The sequence below is a fragment of the Octodon degus genome, unplaced genomic scaffold (genome assembly GCF_000260255.1).
Source record: "Octodon degus isolate 3935 unplaced genomic scaffold, OctDeg1.0 scaffold00028, whole genome shotgun sequence".
Classification (NCBI taxonomy): domain Eukaryota; kingdom Metazoa; phylum Chordata; class Mammalia; order Rodentia; family Octodontidae; genus Octodon; species Octodon degus.
In genome coordinates, this window is record NW_004524604.1 from 1009242 (window position 1) to 1027021 (window position 17780).

General features: G+C 43.4%; 1 protein-coding gene across 1 annotated transcript in view; it reads left to right on the plus strand.

Annotated features, from left to right (window-relative positions):
• The window catches only part of Ereg (epiregulin), an 18119-nt gene extending 2183 nt beyond the window's left edge, over positions 1-15936 (plus strand). The window contains exons 2-5 of the mRNA XM_023712976.1: positions 9948-10034; positions 11480-11603; positions 12522-12671; positions 14255-15936. Of these exons, the coding sequence (XP_023568744.1) occupies positions 9948-10034; positions 11480-11603; positions 12522-12671; positions 14255-14336 (443 nt within the window). The 3' untranslated portion in view covers positions 14337-15936. The remainder of the gene's footprint in view (positions 1-9947; positions 10035-11479; positions 11604-12521; positions 12672-14254) is intronic.
• The last annotated feature ends 1844 nt before the right edge of the window (positions 15937-17780 follow it).

Sequence of the window (17780 nt, forward strand, 5' to 3'; positions counted from 1 at the left end):
TTTTTCAGAAATTTATTTTGGATTTCAGTATATGTCTTATTACCTTTTGTGGAATTTATGGAATTTCATCCACATAGTTATGAGGAGAAAGTTCCTCTTAGCCCTTGCTGCATGCAGATTTAAACTGCCATATGAGGCCACAGTCATTTGATTGCTTACATATTTCATAAATGTGATATTGCTGTCTTGTTTTATAAATTGGGAAATGGATCCTAAGCTACCAGGATGAGGACTGGCAGGCTGGGAGTTCTCACCTGGGTTTTTTACAAATCTGGCTTTGGCTTCCTGCGCATAAATAAGAGGGAGGTATTCTCCATGGTAGAGCACATTTTCCTGAGCCATCTCTAGTTTTCAAGTGTAATTACCCTTCTAGTTTCGAGATCATTCCAGATCAGAGAGCATATTTTCTTTCTTTCTTTCTTTCTTTCTTTCTTTCTTTCTTTCTTTCTTTTTTTTTTTTTTGAGAAATTTATGAAGTTTCTTTTTAGTGGCTCTTTCAGGCAAGGTCTTATTGTCAATATTTTCCCTGGTATGCAAGAAGCCAACAGAGCAGGCCACGTTTTATGAATTGATGTGCTATGAATATTAGCCCTGACATTTTTTTTTTTTTTTTTGCCCTGACATTTTAAAGTGAAGAATTGCAGAAAAGATACAGAAGCAAATAAGTGTAGTCTTTGACAGTCAGGAGAGATGGAACCTTTCCTAACAATTATTATCAAAGATACTTTCATGGCAATTTTGTTTATATTTGCTTGGATGCTTGTTCTTTTTTTTTTTTTTTTTTCCTTAGTTCTAGCACTAAGTGACTGATTGCTTCCTCCAAAACAATGTCAGCAGGGTAAGGCAGAGCATTTTAAAATCAGCAACCTGATACTGAGCCTTTACTGAATTAACAGTCTGCTTATAGGTACTGTATTTTTAGTTTACCGCTAACACTATCACAACATCGATAAATTTGTGGTTATATAAAGTTTAGGGTGCATCCCACTCAACTAATTATAAATTCAATTTAAGCGAACTTAAATTGCATGAACTATAGCTTCAGAGAGCATATTTTCATCTTGAGTTCTGAAGTTCTATTACAGAGACCTTGACCTTGACCCAAACTCCGACATTCTCCTTAGCAGGGTACAGGGTTTGGGCCGGCTCAGAATGATGGCCCCTGCACTGTCTGGGCCGACCTCAGTATAGGGGAAGGTAGAAGCTGAGAGGGCCTTGCTTTCCAAAGTTCTGAGAGGTGTGAGGCCAGAACTGGAAGTGCTGGCTTTGCCTCCAGTGTTGATCATGGCAGTTTGTGAACTACCTGGGCTTCTGCAAGCCTAGGGGGTAAATCCGGGCAGGACTCAGCTCTCCACATAGTTGCTCCATGTGGGCTCCTGAGATGGGGGATCATGTCCAGACCTGGGCCTCCATCCCCACACAGGGAGTCAGCTTGTAGCCACCACCCCACCACAAGGTGGTGCCTGCTGTGTGCAGGCCGTGCCGAGTGAGGTGCATTCCACACCAACCACAGACTCCCTAAATAACACACCAAGCAGGAGCACTTACCCCACCTTGGACAGAGGCAGAACCTGGAAGGAGTCAAGAGGGAAAGGTCAAGGTCAGCGTTTAGGAATGTGTGAGGCAAGGCAGCAGGGTGTCAGGGCTGGGAGCAAAGGCAAGCCACAGGTGCTAAGGCTCCGGTCTGGTCCAGAGCGGTCTGGTCCAGAGCGGCAGCCCAGGCAGTGTGAGACCTGACAGGGGCTCCTTGCCCTTCTTACAGAACCAGGCATAGACTGTGCCTCCCCTCCCTCCTCTTTTGCTGAGCTTCTTTTCTCGCCATCATAATTTTTATCAACATAGCTCTTGAATATGACTTTATGAAACAATCATTGAAGTCCATTGGCTAGGGCCATGATTTTTGTATTTCTCAAGGGTATGTTAAGGAAAGCCATCAAGGAAAAGGATACCTCGTGTTTTCTTTATTCCTTGGATCTTGCTCAATAGTTATAAACTGAACATAGTGTTGCTAAGGCAGCTAGTTAAAACTGACAACCCATCCCTACCAGCAGTGAGAAACGAACTAGACTCATTTCCTGTCTGTAAGAAGTCAGTATTCAGAGTGTCACCCTGGAAAAAAATGAACTTGAATGTTTTCTAGTCACATTACAATATAATCTTCTTTTTCCTGTGAAGAGATGCAAATGTCAAGAAAATATTGTCTTCCAAGATATCATAAATGAAGATGTGGGTTCCTGTCTGCAGTCTTTTGGGGCATCGGCCGTGTAGGCAGTGTGGTCATGGGGCTGCGACCTCCACACCACAGGCCCTGCCAGAGACCCAGGAAGGCTGCCAGTCTGTGCCCACCCTTGACCTGTGGAAGAGGCAGGAGGGAGACATGCGGTGTCTCTGGTGACACCATTTATGGAAGCCTGGGAGTCTCCCACAGTACAGATAAAGGTTCAGTGGCATTCCAGGTTAGAGCAATGATTTCATTAACTGGGAGTCTCGAGATGATTTTATATTTACTCAGAAAAGATAATTTCTTATTAGAGTCTATATTCTGTGACTTACTGACCAAATGTGTGTGTGTGTGTGTGTGTGTGTGTGTGTGTGTGTGTGTAAGGATGTGGGAAGCAGAGAGCAAGAAATAGGTCCTGATATGAATGACTGATGGCAAGAGTACTGTTTTAGAAATGAGAGCAACTTCTGCTCACCTAATGATCTCCCCCACCTCCCGCCCGCTGCACTCCCTGGTCTCGGTTCTCAGACACCAGCAAACTTGATCCAGAGGTGTAAGTGAACTCCTGCATGGGACCTAGAGCTGAGCATCTGTGCAGGGTCTTCGAGCCTTCCCGTGGGCTGGTTGCTACTGTGATCACCAGCCTTCTGAGGTGCAAGCTGTTAGCCTCAGCTTCACCTCTACCCAGCAGGTGGCAGCCAGTGGCAGCCTCCGGCTGTGACAACCAGAGCCATCCCAGACATTGTCCCATGTCCCTGACTAGCTACATGGCTCTTGGCTGTGAATCAGTAATCTCTTGTGATATTTTAAGTCATCATAACTTATTGCCATCCATAATCCTCAGCTTTAATAATTATGCTTTAGCGACTGAGACAAATAACATAAATAATTTTAATGGTAAACTGGATGCAAACAGAAAAGCAATTCTAGTGTGGCTTACACAGGTGTTCTTCCATCTGATAGATAAGATAAGATGCTTGTCTAAACTGGAGTGCTGGGTTTGATCCCCAGCAAAACACACACACACACACACACACACACACACACACACACACACGAACAGACACATACACACATTTTTATTTCTGATCACAGCACCAGGTTATGACAGTTATTAGTGCTTTTTCCAGTCATGACACTGTCCCATCCAAACTCCCTTATGGCTCTACTTTCTGTGCTCTCACAATGAACTTCCTATTTTCTCCTAATCTTTCTTTTCCCTTGACCATTCCCATCTGCTCTCTACTACCTATTTGCCCAAATTCTGCTCTTTCAGTCATCCTTTATTTGTCATTTTTGAGAACAGGGTCTTGCTGTGCAATTCAGGCTGACCGTGAGCTCACTTTGCAGCCCAGGCTGGTCTCAGACTTGCAAGAATAATCCTCCTGCCTCAGCCTCTCAGGTGCTGGAATTACAGGTGTGCACCACCATGCCCAGAACCCATTCTGTTTTTGCTAGGTCAAGGGAATCTTCTGTTGCTCAGGTGACTTCCCTCCCAGGACCTTTAGGGAGGCCTCAGCATCAGCCCTCTCATCTGCATCCAATGTTCACTGGGTGACACATGGATTTGTTCCTCACACTGGCTCTTTATGCTTTCTCTTTTCATGTCTCCATGCCTCAGTGCCCAGGACCACCACAGATCTGTGGTCCTGCCTGTGTCTTCCACTCATGGCACCACCCTGCGTGGTGCTCTCAGGCCAGACACTAGCACGGTCTATGAATCTTCTCATTTCTGGCTCCTGCTCCATGGGGTCTGTGGAAGGCAGGAGCCACCCCGTTTCCTCCAGCTTTCCTTAGAGCATCTTGTTCAGTATCTTCTACATGGAAAAAGCTCATCAGAGACTTAGTGGAGAAAGAATCACTGGACACAGGTAGGAAAGCCAGCCAAGCTGTCCTCCTTGCCTGTTCTGGCCACCAGCTGTCCAGAAGCCCTTCTCTCCCTGTGGGCCTGCTGTGTGTGTCCCCGAGGTCCTGCTCCCTGGTGCTCACTGCACCTGTGTTCTCACAGAGGAAGGTCCCTTCCGGTGTGTGAGTTGTGCTGTGCAGCTTCTCTGAGGAATACTGAGCTGGACCCTTGCAAAAGTGATCTTCTATGTCCTTACTTTCTCCTCTTTTTTATGTTCATTAATTAAAACTTTATCCCCTTTGTAAATTCATGTTTGGCAACAGGCATGTACAGAAAATGCAAAATAATCAATATCCTTCTTAAAATGTTATTAAACATTCTATCTCCAGGCCACAGCATGACCATCATAGAAAAAAGGAAAAGACTAATGCTCACAGACTGAACTCTGCTCCTCCATGAGCTTTTCTTTCGGAGCAGCAGTGCAATATGGGTGAAAATTCTTCATGTAGAGACACAGGGAAGAAGCAAGATGCAAGTGGAGAAAACAGGAATATCATTTTAATGAAGCCCCTCCCATGTCAAAATATCTTGAGGCGGAGCTAAATCTGCTGCTTTTAGAGAGACATGCCTCATCTTCAGAACTCTTAATCACAAAATTTCAAAACCCCCAGAATGCTAGAAGATGCACCCTTAACTCAAGCTTTGGTACACATTCTCCTGCATTGTGGAAACACTAGAGTTATAACCACGATAAGCGTCTTTACACCCATGTTTTAGGTAAAGTAGATGACTCTCATGTTTTGACTCACTGATCCTTTGTTTGAACAGCACTAAAATATGTGAGAACTTGGAAGTGTGGTTTAGAAATTACTACCAAAATCCTAGAATATAATTTAATGCATGTAAATCAAAAACTTCTTGTCAAGGAAGATCTTGTGGCCAGCTTGTAAAACTTAAAATTAATAGAAATACTTCTTTTTAATCTTGTTATAGAAGCCTCTGGTGTCAGATTGTTTTAATTTCAAAGAGTTACAGTTTTTACATTTATTTTTTCATGAAGCTTAATTATAAGGTTAGCAATAAAAATGTAGGAATAGAATGATTGTTAGTGGAAGACAAAGTTGATTTTCTATACATTTATAATTATACATTTTCTCTGATACTAGAAAGTACTGGCAATGGAGCTTTTCAGTATCTGATTAGAGTTTAAAAAAAAAATTAAGCAAGGTGAAGCAAGATTACTTAACCGAGAAATTAAATTTAAAACAACCCCCCAAATGGTGATTTCATATATATTTCTTAAAAGTGCACAGGACCTAGCACACCCCTATGTCACAGACAAACCCTGAAATTACAGAATGCTGAGGAAGAAGGTCAGAAATCAAGTGACTGGCGTGGTACCACAGTAAAAACATGAACAAAGCAGATTTTGCTACCTGTTTGGGTTGGGCAAATGCTGATTCACTGTGAGCTCACTGTTCTGGTCAAAATAGTGAAAAGATATAAATGGAAAAATAAATTGTATACCGTTTATTCTATTACATCCCTTTATTCAGGATTTTAAAAATGTATTTGGTATAGGGTCTCATCATGTAGCTCAGACTCATAGGGATCCTCCTGTTTGCAGCCTCTCCAGCACTGGGATTACAGGCAGGGTTTACAGTCCCTGCACTTGCCTGAGCAAGAACTCAGTCCTGAGCTATCTCGCCAGCCTATCCTGGATCATTTTTATTTGCTTGACTGCTTTCCAGAGAAATCACTGGATCTCTAGAATTTCAGCTAAACTCAGTTTGTTTTCGTATTTGGTTTTCCAAGTAGTTCCGACTAGCTTGTGCGGTGAGCCTCCTGCCTCAGCCTTCTGAGTACTGGCATTACACAGGTCTGCACAGCCGAGGCCAGCTTGAGCTGCTGTCTTGGCTTGGACGGCCAGCTGCCAAATCACAGCCTCCTCTAGTCTGTGTCCTACATAAACCCCTTAGTGCCCCCAAGGAACCATGCGCAATGAGAAGCACAATCCCCATGTCCAGCCTTGCGCCTGGCTGCAGTATCGGGCAATCACTGCCGAGGGCTCCAGGCACAGGACGCTCGGTGTTCTCCCCACGCTGGGGCTGGTGCCCAACCTCTCCCATACACAGGGCAAGGTGAGGTTCACCTGACTCATAGGGAAGAGGCAATTTGCATCCTGTGAGTCAGTGGCTCCACTTCCTGCTGGCACAATGAGATTTCCCTGAGCTGCGGCCTCCCCAGGGGAAGGTAGAGGCAATGGGTGAGGGCTGCATTCCTGCAACCCCGTGGGCTCGCGTGACAGAGACCACAGCCAAGGGCTTTGGATACTTTTGTCTGAATTGAAATAGAAACCCAAGCTGCCGCTTGAGCTGTGGCTGCTGGTGTAGCCCCTTGCTTGGAGTTTCTCCGTTCCTCTATGACTTGGCCACGAAGGTAAAACTTGTAACCAGACTGCTTTTTTGTCCGAGACACCATTCAAAATCTTCAATGGCACAGTGAATAATTTTTTAGCAATGATCCACTGTACAGAATCAAAAACTCAAATATAATATTTTCAACTGAGTCACAGAGAGATTATTCCATGCAAAGAACACTAAAATAATGAAAAATTTAATACTCAAGAATTACATGAGCAAGAATGTAGCATTTATTCCTTCCTCCTAGGATTTAAAAACAATGATTCCAAGGGTGTTGGACGGTGGCTTTCATAGCCCTCAGTGGCTGGAGATTTCAGTCTACAGGTCACCTCTGCTCAGCCCTCTATTCAGGTTGGCAAGAGCTTGGCACAGGGGCCAAAGCACAGCGACACTGGGAAGCCACTGTTCTGAAGCAGGAGGGCTGTTCTTTTGAACATGATTTAAACCAACTGTGCTGTTTCACTGGCCGCATTTAGGATTAGGCTGAGGTAATCCCACATTTTATATGAAAAGGGAATTTGGAATTGTTTACAATTTCACCTGGGAAATACCCTGCTATTGGACTTACGCAGCAAGTCTCGCAGAAACTGTCTCAAGTGGTGGACTGTGTCCAGGGCAGGTCCCAGGTCAGGGAAGCCCAGTTTCCACAGAGGCACACCCTGGGCTGAGCATTCTTTCCTTAACAAAGACACACAGTTCACCTGTTGCCTCAGCAACCGGAACAAAGTCTCTCGCTGTGGAAACACTAGCAGCTAAGGGAGAGAAGAAAGGGAAAAGGCCGAGAAGCAACACCTGAAGACAGGGGGCAGCGGTCCATAGCCCTCGCAGGTGGATGTAAGCAGCTCCAAGCAGGCCTGGCTGCCTGGCTTCCTGCAAAGGAGAGACCCAAATCCTGCTTGCAAAGTGCGCCTTTCTCTGCTGTGCTCTGCTCCAGGGAGATCTGGGGATGAACGTCTCCTTAGGGCGAGAAGCCTGGAGGGATGGCAGTCAAAGACCAACACAGGAGCAGCTAGAAGGCCAGGGCATACTGAGGCAACCAAGTTAAAGGATTTAATTCTTCAATGAAGTACAGGGCAAAGTCATACAGATGATGTGGAAAATAGTTTTAAACCCTTTAATTGATGATCAAATCTAAACTTTAGCTTTCTAGAAATCATTTAAGAAATGACCTTGGGTGTGGGCTATAAAGGCTATTGAATCAGCATTCACAATGCAGAAGGGACTTGGAATGGATAAAATGATAGCTCTACAGCTCTCAAGGATACTTGAAAATATTTTCAAATAATTGGAAGGGTAAGGAATTCAATGCTGGATTTTCAACACTCATCTTTTGTAGTCACTAGATAAGTGCTGCCATATCAGATATTTAATTTATATGCTCTAAGGGGCTGGGAGATGGCTCAGTGGAATAAGCGCTTCCCTGGCAAGCGAAGGGCCTGAGTTCAATCCCTGGTTCCGAAAAAAAAAAAAAAAAAAATTTACTAAGCAAAATAATTTATATGCTCTGAGTTTATTTGGGGCTGTAAGGACCTTGTGTCAAGGTTACTGTGTCAAGTTTGAAATATGAAAATATAAACTATAGTGGTGATGATGGTCCTATAACTTGGTTATTATTATTTTTTAAATTCGGTAACTTGGTTTTTAGGACACAAAGAATTCACAGTTTTCTTAATAAATATGTCTCCTATAATAAAGAAAATAAAATTCGGATCCCTGCCTTACATGGATTGAATTATCCTTTGAAAAGACCAACCTGGAGCTGGGAAGACAGCTCAGTGGCATAAGCGCCTGCCTGGCAAGCACAAGGCCCTAAGTTCCCTTTCCATACCAGAAAAAAAAGACCAATTTTTTTTCATACACCAGTAGAGGGCAGCACTGCCATATCCTGCTAACTCACCTAGCCAGACGTTGCCTTTGTGAGTTCATGCATGGAAACTCTCCTGTCCGGTGTCCAGAAAAACATTATTTTATCTCTAACTCCCCCATACTTTGTAAGATAGGGAAAATTGAGGCTTGGATTGCTTAACTAATGTGTCCAAAATGAAACCGCTTGAGCTTTCTCACTGGGTGGCTGCTCCTTCCCACCCCTATGGGGGTCAATTCACTCTTCCATTCCCTCTTTCCTGTGTGACCTTCACCTTACCTGACTTATCACCATTTCCAGCTCCTGGCCCAGTTAGCAACAGCAGCTCTTGGGGGCGTCATTTCAACTTTTGCTGTTCATCTTCCTTAGAGCCAGTGGGGGTAATGACAGCCTCCTCCTCAGAGAGGCACTGGGAGATGGAATGAGATGGTGCGGGCCAGAGGACTGGAGCCCTGCCGGTACTCAGTACAGGTGCTGGCTCTCAGTCCTCCCCGCATGTTAGTACCGCACCCCTCCTCCTCCTGGAGCCTGGGCTTGAAGGTGGAGGCCTGAGCAGGAGTGCCTAGGCTGAGGGCCTTCAAGCAGTGTGCACAAGCGGCTCTTCTTACCACCCTCTCTGTGCTCTTTGCTCACTTTGGTGTCTGTTTTCCAGTGCTGATCCTCTCACTGGAGACACAGAGAAAGCTAGTTCAGGCTCTTCCTGGGCAACAGGAGGTGGTGCCGGGGCATGGCGGGATGCAGCTGGCATGCATCCTGCCAGTGTCATGCCAGTCAGAGAGCTGGCCCTGTCTCTACAGGGGTTCAAACACGTTTAAAACATGGTGTCCATATAGAACATGTTGGAACTTTTGTGGTCATTGCTCCCTAAAAATAGGCTCCCTAGTATCCTAGCATTCCCATTGTATCAAGAATTGTAAGTAAACTAGAGATGAGTTGAAGTGTCTGGGAAGATGTGCTTGGTTACGTACACATACTAAGCCATTTCAGGCAAGGAATTGGAGCATTCGTAGGTTTTAAGCACCTATTGGCGTTTTGGGAATCAATTTTCCACAGATAAGAAGGGACAACTCTGTTCTGACTGAACCTAGATTATGTTGTATCAGTGAAAGTCTGCTTTCATGAGCACCATGGTGTGAGGAGTGACTTAGGCGCTTCTCAAACAATGAATGAACCTCAAATCAAGCTTCCTAGTTTGTTGTCACCGTAAGTGGAGCCTCATTTTATTCAAAATCTGTGATGGGTCTGTAACTGAGCGCTAGCCCAAGCACATGATGGAGTAAAGCAGTGGGGGTTCTTTGCTAAGCTCTGGAAATAGGACTTCAGAATTGATCTTGGAAAGAGTTACCATGAGATTTTTAAGGCAGGTGATGTCTGTAACTACAAATGCAATGCTGTGGCTTCCCCCTTGGACAGAAGAACTGGGGCTTCATTTACTTTCAGTTATGTGCATATCTTCATGAATTATTTTCACTTCTGGTTTTTATGAATCACATCCTTAAAGCAAAATACTTCTATAAGTAATACAGTTGGATATTGATCAAAGGTGCTTTCCTTGAAAGAAGAATTCTATATGTGATTTTCCTCCATAATTAGGTTTTCATCTTCTGCGATCGGCGCTCAGCACAACTGTGATTCCGTCCTGCATCCCAGGAGAATCTGACAGTAACTGCACAGCACTAGGTAAGGCCTCCTTCTCCACCCTGCACCCAGGGTCACAGCTCAGCAAAACAGCAGGAGAGATGTGGGACCCTGAAGAGGGGAGGAATTAACTGCTGGGTTAAAATTTCAAGCTACTATTTAACCAGGATTCCTGAAAGGGTACGAAAGAGAGAGACTTGGGGAAGTGGATAGGGCTCATACATTAATTAGTTATAAAGAGCTGATCACGTAAAAATGAAGAATAAGGAAAATCACATTTTGTCACAAAACTATCCTTCAAGGACACACTGGAGGGCAGAATCCCAAGCCAAACAGAAAGACGGGAATTTTGTGCATTGGAGTGTGTGTGTGTGTGTGTGTGTGTGTGTGTGTGTGTGTGTTTGTCAAAGGACAAGTGATGTCCCTTCTAGTCCTAGTGTACAATCAGAGAGCACTTCGTATGTGCCAAATGCCATGTAAAGATGAAAGATGGGGAGACAAGCCATGCATGGTCCTCCAGGCTGAGGCTGTGGCTGCGCCCCAAGGAAGCTGTGCTCTGTCTGTAGTCTGAGTGGCGAGTCAGGGTGAGGTACAGGAGAAGAGCTCTGTCCCACAGAGCACCCCTCTTCTCTGGTCTGTCACCCTCAGGCCCTGAGAGGTCTCCTGCCACCACCCTTTTCTCCTTGTTTTCATTCCTGGGGTCAGATTATTGCAGCCAAGTTTCTTTACAACTAATTTCATAAACATCCTTTACATTTCAGTAACTAAAATAGTTAATGCGAAGTCTACTTGTAGGTTGCAACACAGCTTCTAGCAAGACTCTTCTGTCCATTGTTGTACGTGCTTAAGAGGCATTTCCAGCTTAAGCTTCGTGTAGCTCTCAGGTCTCCATGTAAGAAACACTGGGAGACTTTGATTACTTTGAGAGTAAACTAAACAATTTGGACATGTTCACCATTACAAGGCTTACTCACAGAAAAACCTGTGCCAGATTAACGTCTGTCAAAATTATAGCAAGTGCAAGGTCCTGAGTTCCATCCCCAGGACCACCAAATAAAAAGAAAAGAAAAATTATTAATGATTCCAGTTTACCTTTGGGAGTAAAACATTGTAGAATTGCCTTGAGATATGAAAAATTAGACACATTTTATTTAGAGACACAAATAATACCTACTGTGCAGTGTGTATCAACATGTATATGTGCCAGCTTTACCTTTCTGCACTGAAGGTCCATTACAGAAAGGGGGCCGTGAATGTCACTGTGTTTGGTGTGGTCTGTCTGCTAGAGTTCTCTGAGCTGAGGGGCTGTCTCTTGATCTGTGTGGTCTGAGACTGATGTGACTGCCCCCTCCTGAAAACTGCCCTCCCCTGTCGGGTGTCTGACACTCTGTTGGAGTCACTCAGTGGCTTGTTAGTGACAGGGTCATTAATGTCTCCAGAGGCCAAGCGGGCAGCAGAATGCATTTAACTCTCTGTTCCCTGTACAGTCCAGATGGAAGACAATCCGCGTGTGGCACAAGTGTCGATCACCAAGTGTGCCTCTGACATGCAGGGCTACTGTCTGCACGGGCAGTGCATCTACCTGGTGGACATGAGCGAGAACTACTGCAGGTGAGACTCAAGAGCGGACAGGGCTGCGCCCACATTTCTCTCTCCTTTTCATGTTTGGACATCACTGTATTTCCTAGGACTGTTGGAGAGTGCAGAGTGGGGGGCGCCAGGTGCGCTGCTCCACTTTAATCTCATCATTGGATTTCTGTCTATCATTATTTAAGATTCAGCCGAAAAGCACCTGGTGACTACAAAACTTACGGTGCACTGGATTGAACTGTCATGGCAAACCCATGGTTTAGCCGAGAGCTCTATGGAGCACTTGGATCGACTCTAGCCTAACTGTAGTCAATCTGTGAATTCAGCTTTATACCTGTAGCAGATCTTGTTGATTTCTTGTATCAACTGTGGAGCTAAGCTTACAAAACTAATTCATTGCCATATTAATATGCTGAGCTGTAAAGGTCTCAAGTCAACAACTTCTGACATTGCCAGTTCTGCGGATAACCCATTACTGTTATGGACTACTGGACTGTATTGGATTATTTTGCTGAATTCATGCACCTACAATATTTACATGAGAATGGAATACCCATCTCTGACAAAACTAAACAAAAAAGGGGGATATAAAGGAAGGACCATTTTGTAGTGAAAAAACATATATCTGTATATACAAAATAGTTAGAATAGATATAAAGCTACTTTCTTTTAGTTCAGTGAGAACAAAGATTTGTACTAATGGTGCTTAGACAAGATATCATGTCTGCATCTTGTGCTATGAATAACCACTAAGAAGACAACAATATGCAATGTATTAATTATTGAAACTGTCCTACTAATCAGTTTTGAAACTGTCTCATTGCTCTTTCTTTCTCAATAAAATTAATAAAAAACCATAATATCAATAAAAAGAAATCTAATTCATAGCCGCGGTTTCTTCTTAAAATGATTTCTTTTTTCCCATGTTTACATTTTTAGATGCGACGTGGGTTACACTGGCGTCCGCTGTGAACACTTCTTCTTAACTGTCCACCAACCCTTGAGCAAAGAATACGTAGCTCTCACCGTAATTCTTGTCCTCCTATTTCTTACCGTCATTGCTGGTTCCATATACTATTTCTGCAGATGGTAAGCTGGTGTTATCATATGTGTGTATGTGTATGCATGTATGCATGTGCTGTGAAACTGGGAATTAAGCCTGGGTCCTTTTCACTGAGCTACACTTCCAGCCATTATTATTTTTTTTTTTTAATTTTATTTATTTGTGTGTGTGTGTGGCCAGCTCAGCCCACCAGGGGGCGGGGCTGGCTGGCATGTGGTGCTGGGGGATTGAACTGTGGTCCCTGTGCTTTGCTAAGCTTGTTCTAAGTAGGTGCTTTAGACCACTGAGCCATCTCCCCAGCCCCCCAGCCATTATTTTTTAAAAAAATTATTTTTTAAGTTTTATTTAGACACAGGGATTCCCTAAGTTGCTAAATGCCCAGGTTAGAATCAAATTTGCTATCCTCTGCTTCAGCCTCTCAGAGTGCGGAAATTAGAGGCCTGCACCACCACGCCAGGCTAAGCTAATCATTTTAAAAAATTGTAGTTTTATGAATTACTTTACAGAATACAGACCCATAAATCGGGTAAAATGTGAACTTACTAATAGGGCTGACTTACCACCTGGACTGATGATATTTACATGATTTCGGCTGCAGTTGATCTGGACTTTATCCTACTATTATCCCTGCTACTTGTGACCTATGTGGTTTGCTGAAAGTCAGTTATGGAGGATCAGTTTCTTTCTCTATAAAATATAGGCAAAAATCCTTAGCTGACAGCCCAAGGAGGTATAAAATACCGTACATGTGTGTACAAGTAAGAAATGATGTTGCTGCTGTACTTAGATACTTATATTTAATACATTTGGCTAGTTTTTTCTTTCATAAAGCACAGCCTTGTAATAATGTAAGAGGTTATCCACTTTAAAATTGAAGGGAGAACTGTAGAAACTGTTTTCAGGTACTTATTAAACTGAAGTGGCTCGTGCCAGTCATGTGCAGCAGTCTGAGCCCATCCTCCTGTACAACAGCTATCACAAAGTGACAGCTGAGAAAGGTAGGACTGTGGCTGGCAGCTGCCAGGCTAGCACCAGGCTGCAGGTGTGTCTCTGCTGTAAGCCTGCCTCAGTTTGAAATGGTACAAATTGTTCAGTGATTTTTCTTTTTCTCTGAAAGTAGTAAAAGCCTAAAGGTGTGCGGCTTCCATACAAGGAAACTTATTTTGGTTTTTTTAAGGAAACTTATTTTGTCCATGTGTGACTGTAAGTATCTATCAAATGATAATCTTTCCTAGTTATCATTCACTGACTAAATAGGCTTCAGAGAAAAAGCAAGAAGGCAAGAGGGGAGGGAGGAAGCGAGGACGGGAGGGAGGGAAGTGACAGAAGGCTGAGGGGAATTCCCTCTCGGAACTTCACAGCATTCAAGGTCCTGCTCAACCTTTGAGAAGGACTTGCACTGTGTTTTGCATTTCTGTCCAAAATAGCTTGACTACAGTGCCTCCTTTTTCACCTGGTGTTTGCCAAATTCACTTTTTTCACGCTAAAAAAAAAAAAAAAGTACCTTAGGAGTCCATGTGTTCTGCTTTTTTTTTTTTTTTAATGAACATGCTTTATTCTTGTTACTGTTAATTATAGCACTAACCATTTCATTTCTCAATACTTCCAGGTACAAAAATCAGAAAAGTAAAGAGTCTAAGAAGGAGTATGAAAGAGTGACGTCGGCAGAGCCAGCGTTGCCCCAGGTCTGAGGCTTCACCAGGCGGGGTCGACAGGAGTGCACAGGGGCCTGGTTCATGTTCCTATTCCTATTTTGTTAATACTATTTATGTTGGGTCATGTGTTAGGTCAACAACTGTATATTTTTTAATATACTTAGAAAGTGTTTTCATTTTTGTTTCATTTGTGACAGACTACTCAGTGCTCAGGACTGTGTCAGCAAATGACAGATTCTCCTGAGTCTAAATCATGGTCAGGTCCATTTACCAGATAGTTTTTCTCCTCCCGAATCAATGGAACCAGCTGATCATGTTGTGGTCTGACACCTGCCGATGTTGGCACCTTTGTATCAGGAGTTACAATTCACCAGTTAGGACTAGGAGGAGCAGATCCGGCTCAGATGCCACGCGTCGTATCTCTGAAACAAACTCAGTGGAGCAGAGTGACCCTTCGCCACCTCTGGCTCTCCCCGAGGTGGGAGAGAAGGGACGGTCCCCACATGCCCACAATGCCTACAGAGCAAAGTCACCCACCTAACAGACGCCCCATCAGCATGGGTGGGCAGTTTTATGTCATTTCCTGCCAATCCTGGTTGCATCAGAACCTCTCAATATTCTATTTTTTCTGTCTGTAGGAACAGCACTGATGTGATAAAATAGTTTATATCTAACAAGCCACAAAGATATCCACAACTGAAACAGTGTGGGACTTCTTTCATTAGAGTATTTTTTTTTCATAAGGAGCTTGCTGAGGAACTATAAGATTAAATCAGAGTCTAAAGTGTGATGGATTATTTAAAACTACAATGTGGCAGTATTTCTATATGTTGTCTATAGATAGAAATAAACTACGTTTTCTATCTAGGAGATTTTTTTAGTTACAAACATCTCATCAAGTAGTTTATTCTAAAACTTAAATTCATATATTTTAAATATATCCTGACACAGGCAATGAGGAAAAGCTGGGAAAGTAAGTAATAGCGTGTGTTTCTAAACAAGAAAGATTTAAAAGCTTCTGAATGCTCAGACTCAGCTGCACCTTCCTTTGCAGAAAGAGCTGGGTCCTTTCTCCTGCTTATTGTTCAGAAGAGGCTGAGGTTTCTCCCAAATTCAGGTCTCAGTGCATGTATGGGCCAGTCCCCACTGCTCGGAGTCCACAGAGCCGCCCCTGCAGGGCCGCACAGGAGGCCCAGCTCTCCCTCGTCCCTTCCTCAGCCATCAGCCACAGCTGCCCCGCAGGTGGCAGGTGCCAGCACTTGGGTCCCACAGTGCCCCTGCCTGACACACCCAGCACACCTGTGTGCCTTCATGTGGCTCTCAGCTAAGCCTCTCATGCAGAAGGGACACTGCAGGCAAAACAGGAAGAAACACACACATGCGTCCTCATGTGCAGGCGCTCCACCTGTCACAGAACTGGGGTGATATGTCGCTCTGTGATGTATAAAACTTAAAGACAAGATAAAGGGAAACAAGTAAAATTCAGTGAGATCTTAAAGTATATTTATTTCCCACTTAATGTGGCTGAAGTTAAGTACATTACACACGAATTTATTTTAAATCTTATAAGTACTTGTTGACATCTACTGGGAGTACAGAGAGACTGCCTATTTTCAGAGATCTTGGCTGTAAAAAATGATTGTTTTAGGGAGGGTAAAACTAAGTAAATATAAAAATGATCACCATCAGTTCATATTTCCTGCAGATAATGAAAAAATTTTGGCCCACATTCAGTCTGTCTTCTTCAGTTTGCAGATTTCTTGCTGTGCATATGTTTCAAAGAGGTTTTAATGTCCAGTGAAATCTCAAATGCAAAAATATGGCCAGGGAGATAGCTCAGTGGCATAAGTGCCTGCCTGGCAAGCACAAGGTCCTGAGTTTGATCCCCGGTACCCCCTCAAAAAAAAGTCAAATGCAACAATATGTAATTTAGCATCTCCCATTAAAGCCACCCAGTAACCCAGTAGTCACACTTTGTAACCAAGAACATTGTGGTTATAACCGGTGCTAAGCAGAGATTTCTTGTGCCCCATCTTAAGCGTCTGTCACAGAGTAGAGCGCTGCTCTTCTCCACCTGCTTTTGTCCTGGTCCCTCTGCCAGGAGCTAAAACAATGGCAGAAAGGGTGACTGGTGGGACTTTGTCTTACATTATTGCTTTTGAGTGCTGGGCAAGAGAAGCAGCTAAATTTAACTGCCGCCAAGCATTAAGGCAATGTTCATGCAACAAAGAAATGATACCGGTGTCTCATTTCTGTTTAATTTCGTAACACAAATAAAAATAAGTTTGTCTTTGCTCTGATTTCTATTCTATCTTATAGAACCTGGAGAAACAATATTGGGTAGCTGGCCAATATTTTCTAATCTGTTTTTATTCTTAAAAGGGAAAGGGGAGGCTAAGCGTTGTTTCTGGCGTAGGCAGGCTTTTAGGTAAGGAATTGTGTTGTCTAACACATGCCTGTTACCGAAACCTGATGGTATGAAATGTAATACAGTGTATTTTGCTCTTATAATGCCATGTTTGCACTCTGTAACTGCACTTTGAAGCCAGAAGAGCCATTTTGGTACGCAGTTGCTATTAAAGATGTTATGGAACATAAAGTCACATTGCATGCAGTTTAATGTAATTTATTTGACTATGAATTTTATCTGATTACTGAATTGTATCAATTTGTTTATGTTCAATATCAGCTTTGGTAATTGTGTACCTTAAGATATTGAAGGAGAATATAAATAATTTATAAGATATTGTTAATTTTTATTTATTTTTGTTGAGAACTGGCAAAATATACAATTGTGAAATAAAAAGGCATTAAACACCATGCATAAATATCTGCACTGACAATCTAGTCTCTTTCTTTTATTTTTAAGAAATCTTTCACTTCATTTTCCCATCGCAGTACATGAAAGGGCTTAAAAGCAGTGGCAGAATTGTAATGTGCTTTATTTAGAACAAACATGTAAAGCCCCTGCCTTGAAATGGCATGGAATAAAGGCGCCACATTTCACAGTTTAATGTAGTGTGGAGTTTCTTGTGTCACATTATTTATTAAATTCTAGAGGCTAGGCTCCTTTAGATAATGCACATAGGAATAGTTTTCAAAGATGGTATTTTACTGAAAGGTGAATTTTGAAGAAATGTATCCTCCAGAATCATGATGCCTGTGTCAGCTGCGAGCGTCAACCTTCCCTGGCTTTCATGGCAGAGGCCCTGATCCCCAAGCTTCCGTCACAGCAGCCATGGCTTCCCTTGTGTGCTGCTCCTGCAACCTGCAGAGAGCTTTTCCTCTGGCCCTGATCCTGCTAAGTGTGCCTCTCCGCCTAAGTCTGCGTCAGCCCAGTCCACAGAGTATTTGTCCCCCTCTCAGCCCTTCCATCCCTCTGCAGTCTGCACATGAGGCAGGAGCCCCAGTGGTGACTGTGTCACAGGAAGCTTGAGGGAGTGGTGGCCACACGTGAGATCCCAATCCCACCACACTGCA